The sequence below is a fragment of the Canis lupus genome, chromosome 3, assembly GCF_011100685.1.
Source record: "Canis lupus familiaris isolate Mischka breed German Shepherd chromosome 3, alternate assembly UU_Cfam_GSD_1.0, whole genome shotgun sequence".
Taxonomy (NCBI): domain Eukaryota; kingdom Metazoa; phylum Chordata; class Mammalia; order Carnivora; family Canidae; genus Canis; species Canis lupus.
Genome location: NC_049224.1, coordinates 982719 through 1005953, shown reverse-complemented (window position 1 = coordinate 1005953; position 23235 = coordinate 982719). Strand labels below are relative to the sequence as shown.

The 23235-nt window shown below is 47.2% G+C and overlaps 1 protein-coding gene across 3 annotated transcripts in view; it reads right to left on the bottom strand.

Annotated features, from left to right (window-relative positions):
- The window catches only part of NREP (neuronal regeneration related protein), a 137524-nt gene that overhangs the window by 15577 nt on the left and 98712 nt on the right, over nt 1-23235 (bottom strand). The window contains exons 3-5 of one of the 3 annotated variants that reach the window (XR_005356499.1): nt 19653-19928; nt 12358-12395; nt 10971-11034 (exon numbers count right to left, since the gene is read on the bottom strand). Coding sequence is in view for 1 of the 3 variants with exons in the window: in XM_038532144.1 (XP_038388072.1) it covers nt 10971-10973 (3 nt within the window). In the remaining 2 variants the exon portion in view is untranslated. Of the gene's footprint in view, nt 1-10970; nt 11035-12357; nt 12396-12778; nt 12798-12909; nt 12934-19652; nt 19929-23235 lie in introns of those variants that run through there. The other 2 variants (XR_005356498.1, XM_038532144.1) reach the window with 2 other exon arrangements.

Below are 23235 nucleotides of genomic sequence, written 5' to 3'. Positions count from 1 at the left end.
CGTCCCTCCTGCACCCGTCCCCGTCCCCAGCGTCCGTTCCTCTGGCACCCATCCCCGTCCCCGTCTCTCTCCCTCACCCATCTCTCTCTCGCACCCGTCCCTGTCCCTCGCCCGCACCTGTCCCCGTCCCCATCCCCGTCCCGTCCCCCGTCCGCACCAGCCACCGCCCCCCACCGTCCCGCGGGGTCCCGCCATGGCGCCCCGCGTCCCGCCATCCGGCACACACACCCCGGGCCGCGGCCGTGGTCCTCACCGCCTCCGGGCGGAGACCGCGCGGGGCCACCTGCGCCCCCACCTGCGCCCCCACCTGCGCCCCCACCGGCCTGGCGACGGCTACCCGCCCCGCGCGCCCCGCTGCGGCCTTCCCGGACAGGGACACGGCGCCCGCGTGGCCGCCCCCGAGGCTCCCTCGCCACCTCGCGTGCATCACACCCGCCACGCTGGTCTTCGCGCTCTTGTCTTTCTCGCGTTTTCCCCGGGAGGAAATATTTAGAACCAAACAAACGTCTACAATAGCCGCAGCCAGTTACGAAGCGCATTTGCCGAGAACGCGAACTGCTCCGCGGGACCCGCAGCTGAGCCCCCAGCGCCCTCCACGCCTCGCCAGGCCCACGCAGAAGCGCTCGCCTTCCCGCATGTGTTTAACCCTGGCGCGCACTACAGCTCCGCCTTCCAACATTTCAATTCAAAAACTCCTTAGTGGGGAATTAAAGTTTTATCTTTATCAATGATCTTCAAGTATAAAACCATACATAGTTGACCCTTTCACGACACAGGAGTTAGGGGCCCCGATGCCCCCAACAGTGAAAAATTTGTGTATGATTTCTTCTGACTGCCCGACACTTAACTAGAATAGTCTAGGTTGACCAGAAGTAACTAGAATAGTCTAGGTTGACCAGAAGCCTTACCAGTAACATAGTCAATTAACACACACTTCGCACCCATGTGTATTGTTTGCTGTATTCCCACAGTAAAGTACGCTAGAGAGAAGGAAATGTTATTAAGAAAATACACTGACAGTATTATATTTGTCAGAAAAAAATCTTCATGTAAGTGGACCAGTGAGGGTCAAACCTGTATTGTTCAAGGGTCAATTCTCCTACATAAAAAATATAAAGTGACCCTAAGTGAGGAAGAAAATACTCATTAGCCCAGAGAGACAGTGTATAAACTACCAGGAATGGTAACTCAGAAAGAAAAACAAATTTAACCAGACCCCATTTGGAGACTTTGTAATTAACGTAGTAGGAATGCAGATAGTTCTAAGACAAAAGAACAACAACAAAAAAGGGAAGACAGAGATGGGCTAACAAACCAATTATTAGTTATTACCATCACGAAGGTACTAAATAATAAATAACGAGGTATGTAGCATTTGATCCTCCGATTGCATGCGGAGTGCTGTGCTCAACGACACTCAAAGATATGGCGTCCCTCTGGCTTCCTCTAAACAATGTAAAAGTAGCTGATCAATTTAGTAAAAATTCACATTAGTAATCAAATGAGCTGTTTTTGTGATGCCAAAGAGCTTAATTGAATTTTTGATTGAATTGATTGTGACAGTGTAGATGGTTAAGCTTCATATAATGAAATTAAAGTTTAAAAAGCAGTCTTCATTAAAAAAAAAAAAGGAAAAGGAATATGCTTAATAAAGATAAAAAGATGTGAAGACTTGGCTTCCAGACCTTGATAACAAGATCAGAACAATTTAAGATTATATTATCAAGAAGTGAGCAAAATATCCAAAGGCCGGGGGCATTTCGTGATGTACCATTAGACCCGAGTCTCCACAGGGCAGCAGGAGATGCAGACCCGGTTATGGTCCAGGGCACAGAGGCTTCACCAACAGTCAAATCCAGGTAATTAAGGATCAAACTCATGTACAGGAGCAGGACTCAGAGAAGATGTTGGGCGGAACTTCCGAGGCTGGAGTAACTCAATTGGTTGGTTGTAGAATCTCAATTATCCAACCAATTAAAAAATATGTACCACAAACCTACTTTCTGTGAGGTCCTGAGTAGCTGGTAGCAGCATTCAGTCCTATAGAATGAGTGTCCTATCAAGAGCACATCCCGTTAGTTCAGGCTGGAAGTGCCAAAGCAGCAAACACGTTTTTTTCAAGAAAGTTTTTTTCTTTTTTTTTAAACAACTAAGTCACCAAATCCTGGGATGTCTATCCAGGAACGGAGGGGGCTCATAATTAAGTCATCTTTTCAAATTTGAGTTCTCTGCAGCACACACCACTGCAAGGCCCTGTGAGCCCATGTTTTGGAGAGTGGTTCCACCCCCTGCGCACCTGCATCCTTCCAGCCGCAATCGCAGCGATCACCAAGGCCCCACCTGCACCCTGACCCACCAAGACTCAGCACCTGCCTTACAAAATAAGAATAGACCTGCGGAGGGTGGTCCCGGGAAGCTTCTGGGGAACTTTCACTAGGGTCACCTAATGAAGGACGCGGAACGGTACTTCTCGGAAGAGTACTTAGCAGCACTCCCTCAGTCGTGTTTGTCAGGATCTTCATACCTGGCCTCCATCTAACTTCTCATCCTAGCTTTTCCTTGACAGTAGTGATCGGTGGCTGCCAGCACGCGGGGTCTCCTCCTTTCTCCTCCTTCCCGTCCAACCCCAGGTCCTGTACCCGCATGGACTTGAGCCAAGCAGAGTGTCCTCCTGAGGCCTGGACCCGCCTCAAGCACAAGCGCCTTCAGCGTCCTCCCCTTCGGGCTCAGGCCGCAGTACTTTTCCCTGCTGGAGTTGGATCAACACAAGTCGGACAGGAAGCCTGTCACCTGCCCCAGTAATCGGAGGCCGCACGATGGTGACCTGAGCGGCCGGGCGGGGCCGGAGGGTAGCCCCGCAGCTCGCGCTTGTCCGCCCCTAGCGCTCGCTGTCCCGCAGCCGCTCTGGCCCCGCTCAGCTCAGCGACCCCCCTTCCCCCCCAACCCAGCTCACCCCGGCCCCCTCCCCTCTGCAGGTGTGCATCTGTGAGTCGGGGCCCAGCAAGGACGGGTCTCGCGGCCAGGAGTCAGGGGAACCCCCAGCTAGGACACCCTGGCGCCCGTCCAGGCACGACGCTCAGGACGGACATTGCTGGCAGGCGGCGGCAGGCACTGGATTCACTTGTGCATCCCCTGTCACCTCGTGGAACCAGAGCCGGTGACACGGCTGCAGCCAGGCGGGGGGCAGGGGAGGGTGCAGCACCAATGGCCCGAGCCCTGCAGCCCGCACTTTACGTGGGACCGTCCACAGCTGGGGTTTCCCGTGCAAGGGGACCCTCCCGCGGGAGCCTTGGGGCTCAGAGGGCCTCCTGGGAGGAGCGAGCGCGGGGCTGCTCCCCGCCAGGAAATCCCACATCTGTCCTGCTCCTCTCATTTCTGAGCGTAAATCTTACAACCTGAGCTGTCACACTTCTGCAAAGCTCTGGGCTGTCACCGGCTCGAAATCTCAGGGTGGGTCACCTGGTTCTGCCCAGAAGTAACAGATCTTCACGTGTCCACCACTACGGACTCATTCATTTATCCCACACACATTCATTGATCACTAAGGATGTGCCAGCTCCAGGACAGGAACTCAAGGAGCCACCAGATGGGCTCAGAGACGTCGTGGGATCCCTTCCAGGTCCCATTAGAACAGTCAGCGCAGGCGAGGCCTTCCCGCCGCTTTGTGGGAAGAGAACCCAGTCAACTCCACCAGCTGTTCTAGGGTTCCCTCTCTGGGATGAACTTCTCCACATCTGAATTCACCATCCTGACCATAGAGGGAAAGAAGAAGAAAAAACCCAGCAAAGCATCACAGCCTGCACTGCAACCCCCATTTACCGGGGGCCGGTGTTCTTGTTTCATGTCTACGGCCACAGAGGGCAGAAATAAGCCAGCGACAAGGAGCGTGTTGTAAGCAAGGTGCCGTCCAGAGAGCAGGAGAAGATCCCCGCTGGCTGTGCACGCCTGGGTTTCGTGCAGGAGCTGCCATTTACGCTCAGTCTCAAAGGAAGAATGGCTTTGTCAGAAGGAGCATTCTTTCCAGGCCTGAGTCTGCGAAGACACGGCAGGGGCTCCTGGGGTATGCTCAGAGAACAGAGTGGCTGGGCCCTCGAGGAAAATATCTACCTTATGCGTCAACAAGGTTCTTGGCATGGCTGCCCAGTCTGAGAGATTACATTTATAAAGGTCCACATGCAGAAATTTAAAAATAAATTATTTCGAAGTGTGAGGTGAGAGGAGGCAAAGAACAATGCTTACCTATGTTACTTTTACCAAGGGAATCGGGTAAATCCAACCACATTGGAAGGGACTAAAAGGGCTGGTGAAATCATTCCACATTGAAAAGCTTGAAGCAGATGTGTTCTAGACTAGGCATCTGTGAAGACGAAGAAATTCCAGAAAAGTCCTTCTCAGTCTTGGCTCTCCCCCACTTTTGTGTTACCGTGTGATGAGGTTCCCTTCAAATGGTCATTAGACTATTGACTAACTTAGTAACAGCCTGTAGGCCTCAAACTATAAACAATGTCATGATGATGATGATGTCCGCGTTGGCTTCAATTCTGAGCAAGTGTAGACACACTGCTCAGACACACTTCCTGGCTACCCAGGAAGAAGTGGAGAGAGGGAACCCACGGGGGCCATGTGGTTGCAACTGATTATCACGTGGCTACACTAGTCAGCCTCCCAGAAGGGAAGTGTGTGGCTCCTTTCAGGCAGCTGGCACGGCAGCAGCGCCCTCTTTGGCCACATGGGCACTGATGAAGCTGCTGGAATTTCCCAGAAGTGCTGCCACCTTCTCGAGGGAAACAAGGTAACCACGCTCGCTTCCTCCTTCCCGAGTCCTCGAAGCGAGGGGCCTGCCTCCTCTCCAGCACTCTACGCCAGCCCGAGGACAGTGAGGGGCAGCGACAAAATAAGCTTACATCTAACCCAAAGTACATGGAAGTTTGTGTGATCTTTTCTGTTGGGCATGAACAAAAGGCAAAGAACCTGGAGGTTGGAACCCAAGTGATAGCCTTGGGCCACAAGCCACCTCTATGATGCCTGCTTGGTGGCTTCCTATGGCTTAGCACATCGAGTCCTTGACTTCTAGTTCCAGTTCTTGAGGTCTGTCCTTGACGGCACTGAGGCCCTAAATAGGAAGGACAGTCCCTACTGTATAAAAATGCATCGTTCTGACTCCCGCCAGCAAACCTTTCCCTTTATCTGGAATTCATTTCTCTCTCATCTAAATCTATCCAAATATTCTGAATTCTTCATTCACTTAATAATCATTAAGGACCAGGATTAAGGACCAGGGTTAGGAAACGCTAAAGAAGCCCTGGGGAGGAAACGCTTAAGAAGGTATGGGACCTGCTCTCAAGTAGCAAACAGTGCACTTCTACGTTTCAAATGTAGCGCCAACTCCAGTTGTAGGAGTTCAACTGATTAGTTGAATCCTACACTGAGGATTCTGGACACATATTCAGGCTGAATAAATAATGAGTATCAAGCATGATTAGCAATGTCTGCCACAAGTGTCGCAGGAGGGAGCGGTGGCATGCCTACTTGCCATCTTCGGGTCTAGCTTAATTTCTACCCCCTTAAAAACAATGTTCCCCCTAACATTGCCGTTTCCCCAGTGCTCAGTGATCTCATCCTCCTGCACCTTACAACTCACAACTAAGGTATACTGCATGACGTTAAATTTGTCACATGTTAGTCTTCCTTCCACAACTAATGTATGAGCTGACGAGGGCATAGGCCAAGTGTGCATCCACGGGCATGCAGAAGAGCTAAGCACAAATAAAATGCTCCAAAAACCCTTGTTCCACTGGCACGGGAGCAGACGCACGATCCCACCGGCAACTCTTGTCGTTCTCTTCAGTATTTTCAGTCCTGGCACCTTTGTGTCCTCAGGGTCATTTTCATAATATCACAGAATCAGACCGTACTAGAAATAAGTGAGGGCTTTAAAGTTCCGTACTGGGATCAAAACTCCTCCTGGATCCCAGAGGGGATTCTAATGGCTGTGGGGAAAGTTGCTGTGAGCTTTGAGTACCACAGCTGGGCCCAACCTAGCATATCACCAGGTTGATCAGAGTGTGGCTCTAAAAGCTGGTAAATGTGAGAAATTGCAAGCCAATCTCTTTTGGCAAGTGGCTTTATGGCCTAAACACAAATTCTGTCTCTTGTTAATAAATAATGGAAAATAATTTACTGTGAAAACTGAAATTATACTACCTTCAACTTCCTAGTTCTTTAGAAGAAGGTAAGGATACCGATTACTTCCAGATCACCAAAACTAAACGTGATTAAGTCATTAAGGATGAATTTTTTTAAAAGTCCAACCCCATATTTATTGAGCTTCTAACGGATATTTAAAACTTTATTAAGCACTGCCTATGACGTTTATAAACCCTTTGGGAGCCTGTGATTTATTTGGCCAATGGAAGAAAGGAATATGATCCAACCAACAAATAATGCAGGACAGTATAATCTAGTGATACTCCCAGGTTAATACCATGTCATTGCTACTAATAACTGAATTGATATTTAGAATTTAGTTGAGAGCCATGTTAATGCTTAAATCCCAAACCATTAGAGCTGCTAATACTCGTCATGCACTAGCAGATCAATTTCAGGGTCACTGCTATTTTTTAAACCACTGAGACCGAAATCCCTGAAGCTGTCCCTACCTGCAAAATATGTCTCGAAATATCCATTTCAGATAAATTTAGGACCCCAGAATGATATTTTTAGCAACCATGATTTCTACAGATGTGGGCTAAGATTTATGGTTAATCTGTTTTCCAGTTCAAAGCAAAGGCACAGTTTAAAATTGGAATCTTTTAATATATCTTGATCAACCAAGATGACATAGTCCAAGTACATTCAATATGTTTTCCTCTGGCATATTCAAAGTGGATTTGCTGATAAGATTTCCTTATCCCTAGTCTTTTCCTGTACAACAAAGAAATTACACAGATCATTCAGGCAAATCCTGCCCACTCTTCTATCACTCCAGCAACATTTTGAATAACCAAGATGAATCAGATGAAATCAAGTTTTTTTGTTTTGTCTGAAGCACAATTATTCTGATAACTACGTCAATGCTCCATTTCACTTTGGCTGTGAGGATAAGACCTTAAAAGACTTTTCAGCCATGAATGGCACTAAAGAAAAAAATGTGCCAGACCAGGGAAGCCAGTATTTCACCCCAAGGCTCCCCAGTCAGTCCAGTGTGGATGATGTATAATGCTTGTCATGTACACAGTCCTCGTCTAATTTAGTGAAGTATTCACATTTTATGATTTTCTCAAGTATTCACATTTCAGAAGTGTATTTGTCTACTTTAGAAATATGCATTTTAAGATAAAGTGAATTCCTTTAGTGTACTTATGATATGCTTCACATACAAATCGTTAAGAATTCTATCACGTTAAAATAGAGTGACACTCTGAGTGGCTGTTTAATTCCAAGATTTCTGCTCAAATGCCTTCTCCTGCCTGAATTCTCTATATAGCTCAGGAGGAAGCTGGACTGGGGTTAAAGCTGGATAGAATATCTCTTCTGTCCTAATTCCCCAAACAATCCCAATCTCCCCCTCACAGTGTGCTGGAAGGCCTCGTGTAAGATAGCACCATATAAAATTACCCTCCTAGGTACTCTTCAGCATCTCCACAATCAACTGAGCAACCTGTAAATTTACATTCCAAAGCCCAACGGCCCAGCTACCAATAGGACCTCATCCCTCCTCAATCTTTGTCTTTCTCTTTAAACAAGAAAACCTTATGTTAACGGAGAGATTATTGAAAGAGTCCCCTTGTAAGCCCATGAATGCCACTTCACAGACTGTACAAAAAGCAGAGCTCTATGAACGGTACAATAGAGTCAACTCATCTTTTTGAAAAGCTCAGCATCAGCCTCAGAAACTTAAATTGTTCCAATTCCTAGATCTCTATTAAAACGTAATGAGTCCATGTGGATGCCACTGTGAGTCCATGCACACACATACGCAAAGGCAAGTTTACTGCACAGAGGGTAGTCATGTCTAAAATCAGGACTTAACCTTGACACTGGATTAAATAATTTATTTGTTTTCAAACTATTCATTAAGATCATCTGCTCATTCTGAAGTGTTTTCTTCTCATGGACATATCTGAAGTAAGTGCCTTTCAAATAAAACACTTAAATACCAAAAGCCCACATAAAATATATCCTAGAAATTCTAATTTAGCTAAAAGCCAAATATAAATTAAATACAGAAGATCTCTTCAGATTCACAATATCTTGTTAACTGCAAAAAAAATAAAAATTAGAAATGGGCAACTGGAAAAATACATGCTTACTGGATAACCTAAAAAATTTGGGAATGAGTTATTGAAAAGACTTGGGCAATGAAGACACCACAAACTATATTCAGAATTACACCTTTTAACAGTACCGAGTTGTACAACGCAATACACTGTAATCTATATAAATGGTGCTTCCCCCCGCCCCCCGCCCCCCACGGTGCTCTGAGAGTCCCCTACACAATGTGATTAGTGCCTGGGAGAGTTAACAAAGTGTATTTTTTTGATAATGCAAAGGCACTCTAGGATTCTTGAGTTTCTTCAAATTATTGTGAAACATCATTTTGGTGTATGTAAAATATCTAGATATTGAATCACTCTGTTTTGAATTCTGAGGTCTACCAGCAATTTCTTACCCTACAATGAGCTGATCCTAAATTTGTATTTGGCATTAGCCCTTAACAGTCTAAATACACTGAAATTAGATCCTCTTTAATGTTTTAAATTACGTAAGTGGAAATACACATTTAACAGAAAAGGGATGTCCATATATTTTCCAGAGGTGGCCGGGTGTTAGATCTAGTGCCTCCCTAGCAGAAGTTTCTATAGTACGTAGGCTAAGTCTTTAAGTAAGCTAGTTACAAAGATCAGCAAAGTAATGCCAGTTTCAATCAAGGAAAGAAAAGAACTTCATTTTGCCAAAAAGGAGAAAAGGAGGCACAAGATGCCACTAATAACAGTTTTGTAAAGAATAAAATGGAAACTAAAAAAAAAAAAAAAAAAAAAAAAAAAACTAACGTATGCAAAGACTTTTAGCTCAGGCCTCCCGGAATAAACGAATTGCTAGAAAGTTACTTGGAATCACCCACAGACAATAACTGTCGGTGGTTTCATTTCAGGCAATGGGCTTGTGCCAAAAGGGACTGACATCTTGATGAAAGGATCACCAAAAAATTGTAAGAATTTTTTCCATGAGTAGAAATCCTTCCAAGAGCAACACACTGTGATTTCTCATTCTGCCACCATACATAAAGGACAACTGTTAGAAATTAACAACATGTAATAATAATTTAGATTTACTCTTCTGCATTCAAATCATTCCAACTTTCATTCTCGGCTTTGGCACACACGCTGGGCTTTCACAAAGCTCATTCTGCTCACTAATACAGAAACATGATATTTACTCCCCGAGCCTGACCTATAGGACTGGTTTTGGCAAGGTCAGCGGTCGAATTTACGTTTAACCAAACTGGTCACCTGACATATAACAACATGCATGAACCTCCATGGTCTACCCACGGTGATACAGAGGGGAAGCTTCTAGATAAACATCTACAAGACAAGCTGATGTGGCCAGTCTCAGTTAAAAAAAAAAAAATGAAAGAAAAAAACAAAACAAAACAAAAAAAGAAACAAAAATATGTTGTGGCAGTTCACTTTATTACCATCCCAGCACTCTATGACAACGGCCAGTTAGAAACTTACTATGAAGTTAGGAACCATCTGCACAAAATGCACTCAGCAGTTTAATTTGCTGTTCATCCCTTTTGCCCTTCCACATCAAGTTCCTTAATTTAGCCACTATGCTCTAAGGTCGAGCAAGAGCTATTTTACTTGAGGCTTTGACACCCACCTGTTGAACTGACAGGTGAGGCAGACTCACAAAATAAAGAGCTTACTTGTTAATAGGATTCAAACTGAACTCATGTAATTGCTCTGATTCATTCTTCTCCTTGGAAGCCTATACTTGGGTTGTTCTCAAAGAAAACACCAAGTATATCAGATTCAATTTTGATTCACTAAATTCCACCCTCGTTTGAAAAAAAAAAAAAAACTAAAACTAAATTTGGAAATCACACATTCTAAGCGACAAAGAGGTGTCTGAGAGAGTATAAACATCTGTAGTAGGACATGCTGTTCTTAGCTGAAAAGTTACAGGGCATCTCTATTAGTTTTCGCAGTCCAGCCTTATTTGCAAGGAGGAAATTTTTCATGGAAGATTGATATGCTTAGTCAGCGGTTTCTAATGTGCATTTCATCCCTTTTGCTCTTTAATCAGTCATCACACACGAAACTGCCCTCTCTGTGGATTGCAGGGCTTGTCTGAAATAGTCACGCTTTCCTTTACAGGTAGCATGCTTGACTTCTGAAACTGAGCAGATGCCTCTCAGAAGTGATGAATCCACAAAAAGTATCAATGCTAATATTATTTGAGATACAACAGACAGACTACATGAATAGCAAAGCCCATGCTCTTCATATATATTGCTCTTAAGGACGGCAGACACTATGGCCTCTGGGCCAGTGGGACACAGGCTCCTGCTGGGAGGCCACGTCCTAGCTCTCTCCAGGCTGGGACCATTGCTTTGTTTGAGCCCTGCTGCTGCCACCTCTTCCATGCGTGTCACAACACATCACTCTCCTTAAAGAACAGAATGGTTTTTGCTGCTCAAGTTAAGTAAATCTTCATTTCTGGAAGAGGAATTTCAGTTTTCTATTCGAAATGACTGCAAATCAAAAGACTGGATTCACCACATCCAGTTCCTATGAACTGCTATTCTGCAAGGCTCCACATGCCGGAGAGACCCTTTTAAAGGTCAAATGTGGTAGGAACAATAAGGGGTTGAGGCAGGATGAAGGCGGGTGGTTGATATTTATACGAAATAAAGACCGACAAGAATCTACTGAGAATCTCCTCTGTTGACCCATTCTTACCATTTTGAGAATCGTAACAGTCTTGGCCTTGCACCCTCCCTCTCTTCAGTCCAGGGAGACCAACCTGCAAAATATGTTTAAATACAGTAGACAAATGGCCTCACCACAGGTCAGCAATGAAAAAAGCCTGTTCAGGGAATACAGACAAAGAATAATTTTCTGTGGTTAAGATAAGTTACATGCAAATTACTGTAGCCCCTGGGGCTTCTGCGAGGGCTTTCCAGGGGTCTGTGGGCTTCCACTGGGGACAAAGGAATCCCGGCACCCGCTCTGCAGAGTCCTGGGCTATTCTTAGCAGTTGGTTCATCTTTAAATTGAAGGAGTTCAGAAGGTTTAGCAACTTAAAAGTAGAACCACGCGATAAAAATAGATTGTTTTCTGGCTGCTCTTTGTTTCCAGACATACTACTGGCAGTATATTTGCAATCAAGACAGCAGAGCAGGAATCAGCCTTCCACCGTGTAGTGTAATGCCTCGGAGTGGATATTTTTGGAAATGGCACTGCATTACATAACCTTCCGTGTTTTTTTTTTTCTTAAAAAAAAAAAACTACACTGGGGGGGGAAAAGTCAGGAATATACACCATTATGCCCTTCTCTCTATACCAAACAAACACTAATGCATACGCTGCAGTGATTTCCCTCTCAGCCTGTGTATCAGCAGAACGCAGTTCTTTTGTTAACATAAGTTATGACAAAAATTAAGATGAATGGAGAAACTAAAAGTTCTCCAACAGGGTACCATAAGCTCTTAGAGTTTTCCTATAATGTTATTATAGATACACAGAAATGTAAATCAGATTATTATCAACACGGAGCAAAAGGCAGTCATTTATTTTTAAGCCCGCCCTCCCCCAAAGTTCCACTGCTTTTATGAGAAAATGCAGAAAAAAGTGTTGCAAGATCGAATGCCTGAGAAGACCCTTGGCGGCAGCGCGGCGGAGAGTAATAAAGTGTACAGATGGAGGGACACAAATTCATTTAATAAAGGGGGTGGGGGTGCATGCACCAAAGTGCATCTAATGCAAAGAAGCAAAAACAGTTCGTAACAATGCTTTATGAGCAAGAAGAATAAAAATCACCCATACCAACAAGCAAAAAACCCCACCCCTTCCCCAAAGAATTCTCCCTCTTAAGAAACTTGTGCATTAGAGAAAGAAAGAAAGAAAGAAAAAAAAACAAAAAAAAGCCCAAGTTAAATTCCAGCCTTAATGCAGCAGGACCAAAATACCAGAATTTCTTCAAGGCACACGCTTCAGCTCTTTAAAATTGAGAGGGAAGCAGCATGAACTGTGCAGGCTTGGAGGGTCCAGCTAAGAGCAACGGCAAGAAACCGACACAAAAGAGAAAGCAGCGCTCCCGGCCGGCGGTGGGGGAGGACGTACTTACAGACAAAGCCCGCTCCGGTCACTGTCTCCTCTCTACACCTGAAACACAAATGTGGATGAAAAAGGGCATCATGCTAGAAAGACGGCGGGGGGAGGGGGAGGGGGAAGGGAGGGGGCGGGGAGGGGAGGGGAGGGGCGGAGGGAGAGGCGAGGGGAGGGGAGGGAGACAAAACCCAAACCGGCTCCACTTCCAAGAAGTGCGGCCGTGGAAGGAGGAGGGGGGTAGGGTCTCCCTGCCTCGCGCTCTCCCGGAGCGTGTGTCTCCTCTCTGAGTCTCTCCCTCCCTTCCCCTCCCCCCTCCTCCCTCCTCCCTCCGCCGCCGCCGCCAGGGTGCCGGTGAACAATGAGCTAATTCTGTGGGGCGGGCGCGGCGCCAGCAAGAGCCTCCAGCCACGGTGTGGCCGTGGGGCCAGACTGCTTACTCGGCGGGAACCGGCGGCGCGCACCCCGCACCCCGCGCCCCGCGCCCCCCGTGCTCCTGCCGCCCCCACTGCGCCCGCCGCCCGGGGGGACCCGGGGCCCGCACCGCCGCCCCGCCCCGCCCTGGGCGCACCCCGGCCCCGCCTCTCCCGCCCCCGCGGGCTTCTCCGCCTCGACGTGCGGTGGCTTTGCAGACAAATAAGGAGGCGGAGCGGGCGGTTTGGGGGCGCGCCAGGCGGGAGGGCGGCCCGGGCGCTGCACGGCCCGCCGGGCGGGGACAGGCGGCGGCCCTACTGTAACCATAAACCTGCGGCGGAGGGCATCTGAGGGAACGGGGCCGCCGGGCGCAGCCGCCTCCGGGGCAGGAGCCCGTCCCGAGCGCGGCGGGAGGAGGTGCAGCGCCGCCGAGCCGCCGAGCCGCAACCTGCACGCAAGGAGCGGCCGCCGAGCAGCAACCGATGCGCAAAGAGCAGCCGCCGAGCTGCAACCGACACAGAGCGGCCGCCGAGCAGCAACCAACGCGCTAGAAGCAGCTGCCGAGCAGCAACCGACACACAAAGAGCAGCGCTGCACGCCTTTGCGCACGGCCCGGGTCAGCCCGCAGCCCCGCCGGGTTGCGCCCCCGCCCGCGGAAAGCCCGGGGTCCCGAGCACCCGAAGGCCCCCGGAGGCCCCGTGCCTGCGCGCGCACACGCTTGTGCACACACGCGGGCACACAGCCACACGCGCGCACGGACAGGCCAGAGCTGCGCCCTGGTGTGAACGGCCCGAGACACACTCCCCTCTTGCTCCCTTTTCCTTGAAGGATTTAGCCCCGTCACCCTGCTCTTTGCTCTACTGAGATTACTACTTTTTAAAATGGGAGATTGCTTTTTTAAAAAGTGCTTTGCATGTCTGATTTTTTTTTTTCCAAATTGTTCCTATTTGAAATCTGACTGTCTTCATAGTAATGTAACGGCTCCAAATTTTGCTACCACTTGGTTTTGTTGCCAACAAAACAGAATATCATTTTATGGTAAATGTGAGATGTTAGAGAAGATTATTTCCTAATTAAATTGCTTGGCCAAGAAGAAAGATATAAAAGATCATAACCTCCTCTAAATTTACATTCACATTTTACTGAAAGCGGTATTTTGCCATCACAACAGTCAGAAAAGACGTCGGGGTTATGCAGTAGGGAGAATTGACAAAAACGTCTATAAATGGTCTGATTTTTTACATTTAAGGTTTTTTCGGTTCAGAAATAGCACACCTTAAAAAGCAATATTTTACACTCTTAATTCTGAAGAATAAATTATCTGTAAACTTGTTGCCAGGACTGTAGATCTTTCACACTACGAAAGCCACTACAGCGGCAATACTTACAAAACTGTCAGTGGATGTGATGTTTAAGGGACCAGCTAGGGGCTGCCCTGAATTAATCTAAAGCATCCCATTTTTTCTGCAAAATAACTGACTTTGGAGCCATTACTAGGAACAAAGGGAAGACACAAAACTCATCTAACTTCCTGAATGCCTTCAGGGCCAGTGTTCACCTGCCAGGGACATGGTCTGGGGAGTGAGTTGGGTGGTGGGAGACGGCTGCTTCTGTAGGCCTGAAGCCCCAGCAGGCTGATGAAGGGCACCTCAACATTGAGACCTTTGACCTCAGAGTCAAGCTCAGCAATTCAAGAAGGCGCCACATCAATCACAAATCTGTCCCGGGAAGGTGTGTTCAAAAGCTATTTCTATAAGAACACATATGCATGCCTGCCGACTTCAGTATTTATACAAAACTTCCCTAAAATGTCCTTTAAAAACACAGGGAGATTGGGGATTTATTAGATGTTAATTTTTCTTCGCTGGACCACAAACGTCCAGGTGACATAGCTTTTTGTTGTTGTTGCTGTTATTTTAAAGAAATAATAAAGAATAAGAAATAAGAATAAGGTCAGAAGCATAGTCTATTTGCTGTGTTCCAGAATATGGTTACAACCCAACTATGGAAGGAACCTTCCTGAGTCCTGGGTAGAGAAGACTGTGCTAATCATTAGGGTCATAAAGGAACCCTCACCCCACCTCCTCACTGGGAAAATGTAGTGACAGCTGTCTCACAGTGTTCCTGGCTACCACACCTGCAGTGTGTATGGTGGCCCCACTGGCCTGAAATACCTTCCTAGTCATGGTACCCCCTCCCCATTACCGGATAAATCATTACACACAAATCTCACCACAATATGACCACAATCCAACTTTCTAGCTTTATCATCGGATTCTTCGATTCTTCTCCTGTCATAGAATAGTGGCCCTTCGATTCAGTCTGATGGCTTACCTAGGGCACGTGTGTATCCCTAGACCATTCAGGAAGCAAAGTCGCGTAAACACTGACTTAAAACACAGTGTCTCCACCTCGGGGCTACTGACTTCTGGCACTGAATAACTTTTTTTTTTATGATAGTCACACACAGAGAGAGAGGCAGAGACATAGGCAGAGGGAGAAGCAGGCTCCATGCACCGGGAGCCCGTCGTGGGATTCGATCCCGGGTCTCCAGGATGGCGCCCTGGGCCAAAGGCAGGCGCTAAACCGCTGCGCCACCCAGGGATCCCACTGAATAACTTTTTGATGGGGCCAAGGGATGGGGTGGAAGACAGGGGATGTCCTGTTCCTTGTAGGATGTTAAGTGACATCTCTGGCATCTACTGACTGGATGCTGGTAGCAAACCCTGGTTGTGTGACAACCAAATGTCTGTCCGGACATTGTCAGATGTTCCGCAAAGGGGCAGAGTTGCCCCTACTTGAGAACCACTGTCTTAAACAGTCAGCTCCATCTGCTGAGATGGGAGAGGGGGTCCCCCCCAAGGCACGTGGTCGGTGTGCAGGAGGGAGGGGGACCTGAACAAAAGCAAGGTTTTCTTAGGAAAGAGGAAAAAGAAGTAGGCACTGTCCTTATCTTCGTGGAATCTACAGTCTGGGCTGAGGGGGTGGAGAAACCACCAGAGCCAAAACCACAGCGCAGCACCACGCAACGAGGATGATTGCAGAGCTCTGCAAAGGGCACACTGTGAGCACAGAGGCTCCTCCTGCATCAGACCAGGGATTCAAAGAAGATTTTCTAAAGGAGGTGATGCTTAAACTTAATTTCTCAAGAATGAATAAAAGCTGGCAAACTGAAGAAGGGGGAAAAGGACATTCGGGGTAGAGGCAGGGATAAATCACAAGCCAAGGAATTTGGGCGGTGACTGGTGACAGCCAGGTGATACAGGAATCTTGGGTCAGAGGCTGCCCCTCATGTTCTGGCCCTACATGGATGCCAAAGGATAGTCCTTCCCAAGATTTGATCATAATGCAGGTATCTTTAAAAAAAAAAAAAAAAGATTTTATTTATTCATGAGAGACACAGAGAGAGGCAGAGACACAGGCAGAGGGAGAAGCAGGCCCCATGCAGGGAGCCTGATGCGGGACTCGGGGCTTGATCCTGGGACTCTAGGATTATGCCCTCGGCTGAAAGCAGGCGCTAAGCTGCTGAGCCAACCATTGATCCCTGAGGGTATCCTTTAGACACAGTTTTCCCTCAACCTCCCTTAGGTATTTCATTCTCAAATATATCTTCATATATTCAGATGTGTCTCAAATATATACTCTTGCGATTTTCTTTGTGGTCTGTGTCATTCATGGCTTGGGGTCACAAGTTCCAGGAGTTTGAGTTCCAGGCAGAAAGATGTATGTGAAAGTGGTCAGAGCCAGCTCTGTGTGACCCTGGAAAACTCATTTAACTGTGTAGTATGGGTTTCTTCACTGTTCCTCTGGGACTATACCACAGGCCCAGAGGGCTGGCTCCTGTGAAACTGCATACTCTGTTTGGGTGACACGTGCGGCCACCGTAGGCATTACGTGTAGCTTTATAAAACAAAACTTGTACAGCATTTTTTCTCTGAGCCTCATCCCTAGTCCCTTTCTTCTCCACTTCAGTGATGCATGGTTGGCTCCCCACAATGACTCTTGGACCTTTTCCCTTGCTTTTCCTGCCAGAATGTCCCTTCCCTTTCTTCAATGTATTTCTTGCTCCTTCTTCATAATGTAGGTGATGTATCACTTCTTTTAGGAAACTTGCTTTGAACTTCTGGCCCAATTTGAAGTCCTTGTGCTCAGGGGTCATCACTGTCCTTATCACACTGCTGTAACTTTGGCCTGATTTTTCTGTTGTTACCACCAGGCTGTAAGTTCCAGGAAGGAACAGACTGTAGTAGACATTTCTGGTTACTTGCCTAACACCCGTTGTCTCTTCCCTCCTCCTCTTTCTTAATGAAACCCTGATTTGTGCTAGTCTCCATCCTTCCCCCCAAACAGCCCCTAAATTCCAGGGAAGGTGATCCTGAAGAGTAGATACCATTTATTTTAGCCCATCAGTGTATTAAATTATTTGGCTATGATAACGGGCTAGAGATGAGCATGTGATCTATGTTCAACCAATCATACTGAAAGGAAAGAATTATATTGCAAGCTTGAGCCAAGAAATTTAAATTCCATGCAATATACAGCTATTGAAGAAATGTGATCTGAAAGTGACATGAACAGATTTTTTTTTCCCTAGAAAGATTATTCTTAGAGCAATTCAGAGGATGTATTTGGGTCGGGAGAAGGGGAAGAGCTGAAGAGATGAGATCAATTAGGAGACTATTAGTAATCCAGACGCAGAATCATGAATGGCCCCTGGGAAAGGAAAGGAGGAAAGGAGTTGGGTTACATTATGGAGTTAGAATTGCAGGAGTCCTTGGGGGCTTGATAGAGAACTAGAGATTAGCTGGAGAACAGTCTAGGATGATCCCAGATTTCTGGCATTGTGACTGCTTAGGTGATCATGCCCCTTCCTAAAACAGAAAATATGGCAAGAGGAGTGGATTTGGGAGGAGAAGGGAGCAATGATGAGTTCAGCATCATGCCTGGTGAGTGTAGAAGCTGTACAGTCAGTGTTCCAACAGCAAGGCTTGTGTCTCTTATCACCACCTCCCTCTTCCTCATGCTTCCTTCCTAAGATGGGCTGACTTGTGTCCCTTCCAAAATTTGTATGTTGAAGCCCTAACCCCCAGTACCTCAGAATGTGACTGTGTTTGGAGATAGGGACTTTAAATAGGTAACTGAGGGAAAATGAAGTTGTGAGAGTGGATCCTAATCCAATGTGACTTGCGACCCTGTAAAAAGTGATTAGGACACAGCCACACATGGGGATGCCCATGTGAAGACTCAGGGAGAAGAAGATGGCCATCTACCTGTTTCTTTGTCTCAAAAGACACCAACCCTGCTGACACCTTGGTCTCTAGAACGGGGGCAAAATAAATCCATGTCGTTTAAGCCATGCAGGCTGTAGTACTTTGTTATGGCAGCCTCATAAACTGATGTACCTTCCTTGCACCAAACACCCAAAAGGATAGAAGGTTTGTAGTATTTTGATTTGTTGTGAGTTTTGGGATACTGTAAAATGGAAAGTCCAAGGAAAACCTTGAAGCTAAAGAAGTCATACATTCTCCAAGGGCAAGGCTCTGTCCAAATCTAGAAAGTCATGTTAAATATGTATATGAAAGTTGCATTTGTGGAGGCTCATCTGAAATTCGGGTCCGTGGTTCTCAGATGGCATTCCAAGACACATAAAGAAACCTATTTACAATTTCAACCCCATCTCCTTGCAAGTTTCCAGCTGTATTTACACAGCTGGTGGAGGCAGCACAGATGAGAAGGATTCTCCACTTCACCACTTAGAAACCCACACTGAGAATAAGTCCAGAAAATGCCTTCCTATGTGAGAATTCAGTAAATCTCAGGAAGGAACACAAAGCTTCAAGAAGTGAGCCACTGACGTTGGGGACACTGGTAATGAAGGGAGGAAAAATAAGTGTAAATTTGGCAAAATGTGAACTATGAACGTAAAGGTGAATCCAGGATGACTTATAACCTATGTCAGTCTATAAAATGTAATGATGAACACAGCGTTTAAAAGATAAAGGGGAAAAAAGGAAAAAAGAAAAGATAAAGGATAGGGGATCCCTGGATGGGGATCCCTGGATGGCTCAGCAGTTTAGTGCCTGCCTGGAGATCCAGGATCCAGTCCCATGTCAGGCTCCCTGCATGGAGCCTGCTTCTCCCTCTGTGTCTCTTTCTCTTTCTCTCTCTCTCTCTCTCTCTGTGTGTGTCTCTCATGAATAAATAAATTAAAAAAATATTTTTTAAAAAAAGATAAAGGACAAATGTAAGAAGAGATGTGGAACTTTTGAAAATCATAGTGCCCTCAGTCTTGTATTTTGTCCAACATCTGGAAATAATTGGAAATCCCTGGAAAAGTCAAGTTAGCCCTCCTAGAGGTGAAGAACACAGAAACAAAGATAAATGGAAGGAATGTCTCAAAGGAAGATTTATCCCGATTATTCTATCACGCAAAACAGACCATATGAAACACATTTAAAAATTCGCCTTCTACTTGCCTTGAAAGTTATCTGAAGAGTAAAGCAAAACTTTAAAAATAATGCTGGTGGTTAGTGTTGTTCCAAAACAAGTAAAAGGAAATTATTTTAAAATCCCATTGTGTGTGTACCCGTGTATGTGTGTGTCAGCTAATTACTCTTAACAAAGAAGAATGGTTTTTTCCACGGGAAATTCTGAATTTTAAAGTCGACTAAAGTCATCAGGGGTGTCCTCCACAACTCGAGAGAGCCGCAGAAGCGTGCCCTAGAGACGCACACACTCCACACCACCATGTGGTCCGTGGGTAGTGCTTGTCCCTTCACCCACAGGAGGAATAACAGAAAACGTCCCAGGCTTTCAACATCCGTTGCGCCAGGTCGTGGTCACAGGGCTCTGTGCACACCACTTGGAGGTTAACTCAGGAAGTAACTCAGGTGAACTCACCTTGAGAGCCGAGCGAGGTCCTGTCCGGTTCTGGGAGCCTCTGCAGACCTCAGGCTGGCATCGAGGCCTGGTGCCCGGGGCCCAGCTGGGAGCACCTTCCCCCCAGCACCGGGGATGGGAGGAGGGGCTGACCGAACGGACACAGGCCGCTGGCAAGGACTCTACGCCTTTAGGATGAGCTTCTTCTTTGCAAAATTTGGCGTGACTTCCCTCTTCTCCTTGTGGGGCTGCCCAAGGAGGCCAGCCGCGGCCGGAAGCTTCCAATGCCACCTTCCCCTGGAGTCCAGAGAAATACAGATGTAAAGGGTAATGAAGGGGCTTGGGTTTAACTATCGCACGCGTGTGTTGTACTTTTTAAACACACACACACACACACACATAAATAAATGTATATATTTACAATGGGGAAACAGGTAGACAAACCAGGGGAGCCACTTAGGATCCCAGCTCAGCCCGAACCCAGCTTAGACCGTCTAAATCACGACAGACTACACTGCTCTTGCCCAGCGCACTGCACTTATCCCTGAAGACAGCACCTGAAGCAAGCATCGCCCGTGCAGGCTGTGGGCTCACAGAGCGCTCCCACCCACTCGGGCACCCACGTGGCCTGAGCCACCCCCGGGCACGGAGAGCCCGTCCTGCCGGCGCCCAGGACGGTGGCAGCGCTGGAGCCGCGGCGAGGCCTAGACACACCCAGAGCCAGGGACAGGCCGCTCCTGCCCGAGACCTCGCCCGGCCCTGGCCCTGGCCCTACTCTTCTCCGACTTCCTCCCACCCCGCGTCCTTCTACCCCACAAATTCCGACGGATGCAGAGGCGAGATGGTCCTCAGGTGGCAGTTTGTGAAGACGGCGCCGCTGCTTTCCCCAACCAGCCTGCAGCCTCGGGGGACCCATTTATTTTACAAACGGTTTCGAGGGACACCACATGCCAGTTCCTCCACCAAACGCCCAGCGACGGAGGGAAACGCCTCCCCAGGCCCCATTATCCTCCCCTGCCCAAGCCTGTTTGCACGCGGGTCACCACAGTTCCTTACACGCACACACGGCTCACGGTCAGGTTCACCTGGGCCTTGGCCTCGGATGTCACCCTTTCGTCCTAAAGGAGACACCTTGTTGGGGTTGGAAACCGTGTCCCCACCGTATCTTCACAAGAGCTTAGTTTTGTCTTTGTTGATCCTGAGACATGATGATACAACAGTGGGAGTGCGACCCGTGACCAGAAGGGCTCACGCGACGTCCCCGAGAATCCGGAGGTGTGCACCTTAACAAGCAGACACTGGACACTTCCAAGAATAATTGCCAGGTTTCCATTTGCACGACTTGCCTCATTGTGCACCCGGAGGTCAGAGCCCAAAGCACTGGCTGCAGCCCCTCACCGTGCTGTGCCCAGCTGGCAGGGAAACACGCCTCAGACCCTCGAGGGACAAGGCCGGGGCGGGCCACCGAGAACACGAGTGGCCAGGGCTCTTACCGCCGCCTCCGGCCCAGTCCCCGGCACACACCTGAAGGCCGCGGCCTTCCTGCCTCCCCCTCCTCTAACCCCGAGCTCCAGGCTCCCTCCTCGCAGCCTCAGCTCAAATTAGCGCCCACTGACCTCTACCCTGTGGAGTCGGGACCTTCCGGTTCAGGGCGGATCCTGGCCAAAGGCCCAGGAAAGGGGAGGGTAAACACTTCCTTCTGGAAGACCGGACGGGGAGAACGAGCTTCCTGCCATAAATCCTCTTTCTGGTAATTCTTCACTGGTTTCTAAGTCCACAACTTTTTTCATTCCTTCTGCCAACAAATGAACAGTCTTGCAGTTTTAAATTGTCCTGAGTTCATTTTGTCCACTTCTCAAAAACTGCCATTTACTTTATCCGCCCCCACCCCTGCCCCGTCAGGATTAAGGACCCACGTGAACAGAGCCTCAGCTGGTGATGCAGAAACACACCCTGGGGAATCCGAGCACTCAGGATTTTGATGCTTCAATTTGAGTTAGGCTAACCTGAGGTGGGACGGGGCATATTTTTGCAGCATGTGTGAAAGGAAGATTTTACGAGACAAATAAGATAAACAAGATTGAAGGCTTTCAAAAGTCCACCTTTATGTTTCAGGGTCTAGCTTCAGTACATTCTCAATAACGTTCATGAAATGTGCTAGAAGGCGATGCCCGGGGGGCTCAGGGGCTGAGCATCTGCCTTCGGCCCAGGGCGTGACCCCAGGGTCCGGGGATCGAGTCCCGCGTCGGGCTCCCTGCAAAGAGCCTGCTTCTCCCTCTGCCTGTGTCTCTGCCTCTCTCTGTGTGTCTCAAGAATAAATAGATAAATAAATAAATAAATATATATATATATTTTTTTTTTTAAGTGCTATAAATCACACAAAAAAAGAACTTATTTATTAAATAAAGTAGCCCCCGAAGGGCACATGCTTGGGAGTTGTTCACTGGCAACTCTCCAGGTGGCTTTGCAATGTAACACGTAGAAAAAAGTCTCTGTCTTCAACACAAACATATCTCCTTTGACCAAGTCTCCACGGAACACCCCTACCCTGAATGTCGCACCATGAACTCATCTTACCCCAAACTGAAACTATTGTTTTCTTGGAAGCCTGGGAATATCTTCCATTCTCTGTTTATACAAATGGCCACACTTCCACATACTCACTCACATCAGGTGGAAACCCTCCTCAACTCACTCCTCTCATTGTCTCTGGTTGGTTTTAATCTGGTATCTTAAACAGCATCCTCAAGCCTCAGGTCAAACATCCCTTCTTTTGTGAAGCTTCCCTGATGGCCCATTACTCATGGCACCATTCATTTGACCTACTAAGTATTTGTTGAGCATCTGCTTATTATGCACAGAGGAAAATCCTAAGCGCTAGAAATAGAACAGTGAACAAGATAGACCCTGGCACTGTCCTGATGGAACTTAATTCTACAATCACAATTCGCAATACAAATAAATTAGTAAGCAAGGCATTTTAAGATAAAGAAAAAACTGTTTTAAATGATGTGGCAATAAATGGCTGGGGGTAGGGTGGTATAAAGGGTATTCAGGGAAGGCCTCTTTGAGCTGACACTTGAGTTAAGACCTGCACAGTGAGATGGAGCCAGCAACTGAAAGATATGAGGAGTAAGCATTCTATCAGAGGGGAGGAAAGTAACTGCAAAGGTACTGTGGCATGAATCTATGGAGTGCTGAAGGCATAAGAAGCTATGTCTTTGGAGGTAAAGGAAACAAAGGCAAAGATGAATTATTGGGACTTCATCAGGATAAAAAGCTTCTATATGGTGAAGGAAACAATCAACAAAACTAAAAGGCATAGGGGAGGCAAAGGAATAGAAGATATTTGCAAATGACCTACCTGATAAAGGGCTAGTATCCAAAATCTATAAAGAATTTGCCAAACTCAACACCCAAAAACCAAATAATCCAGTTAAGAAATGGGCTCAAGACATGAATAGACATTTTTCCAAAGAAGACATACAGATGGCCAACAACACATGAAAAGATGATCATCACTCATCAGGGAAATACAGATCAAAACCACAATGAAATACCACCTCATACAGGTCAGAATGGCTAAAATTAACAACATAGCAAA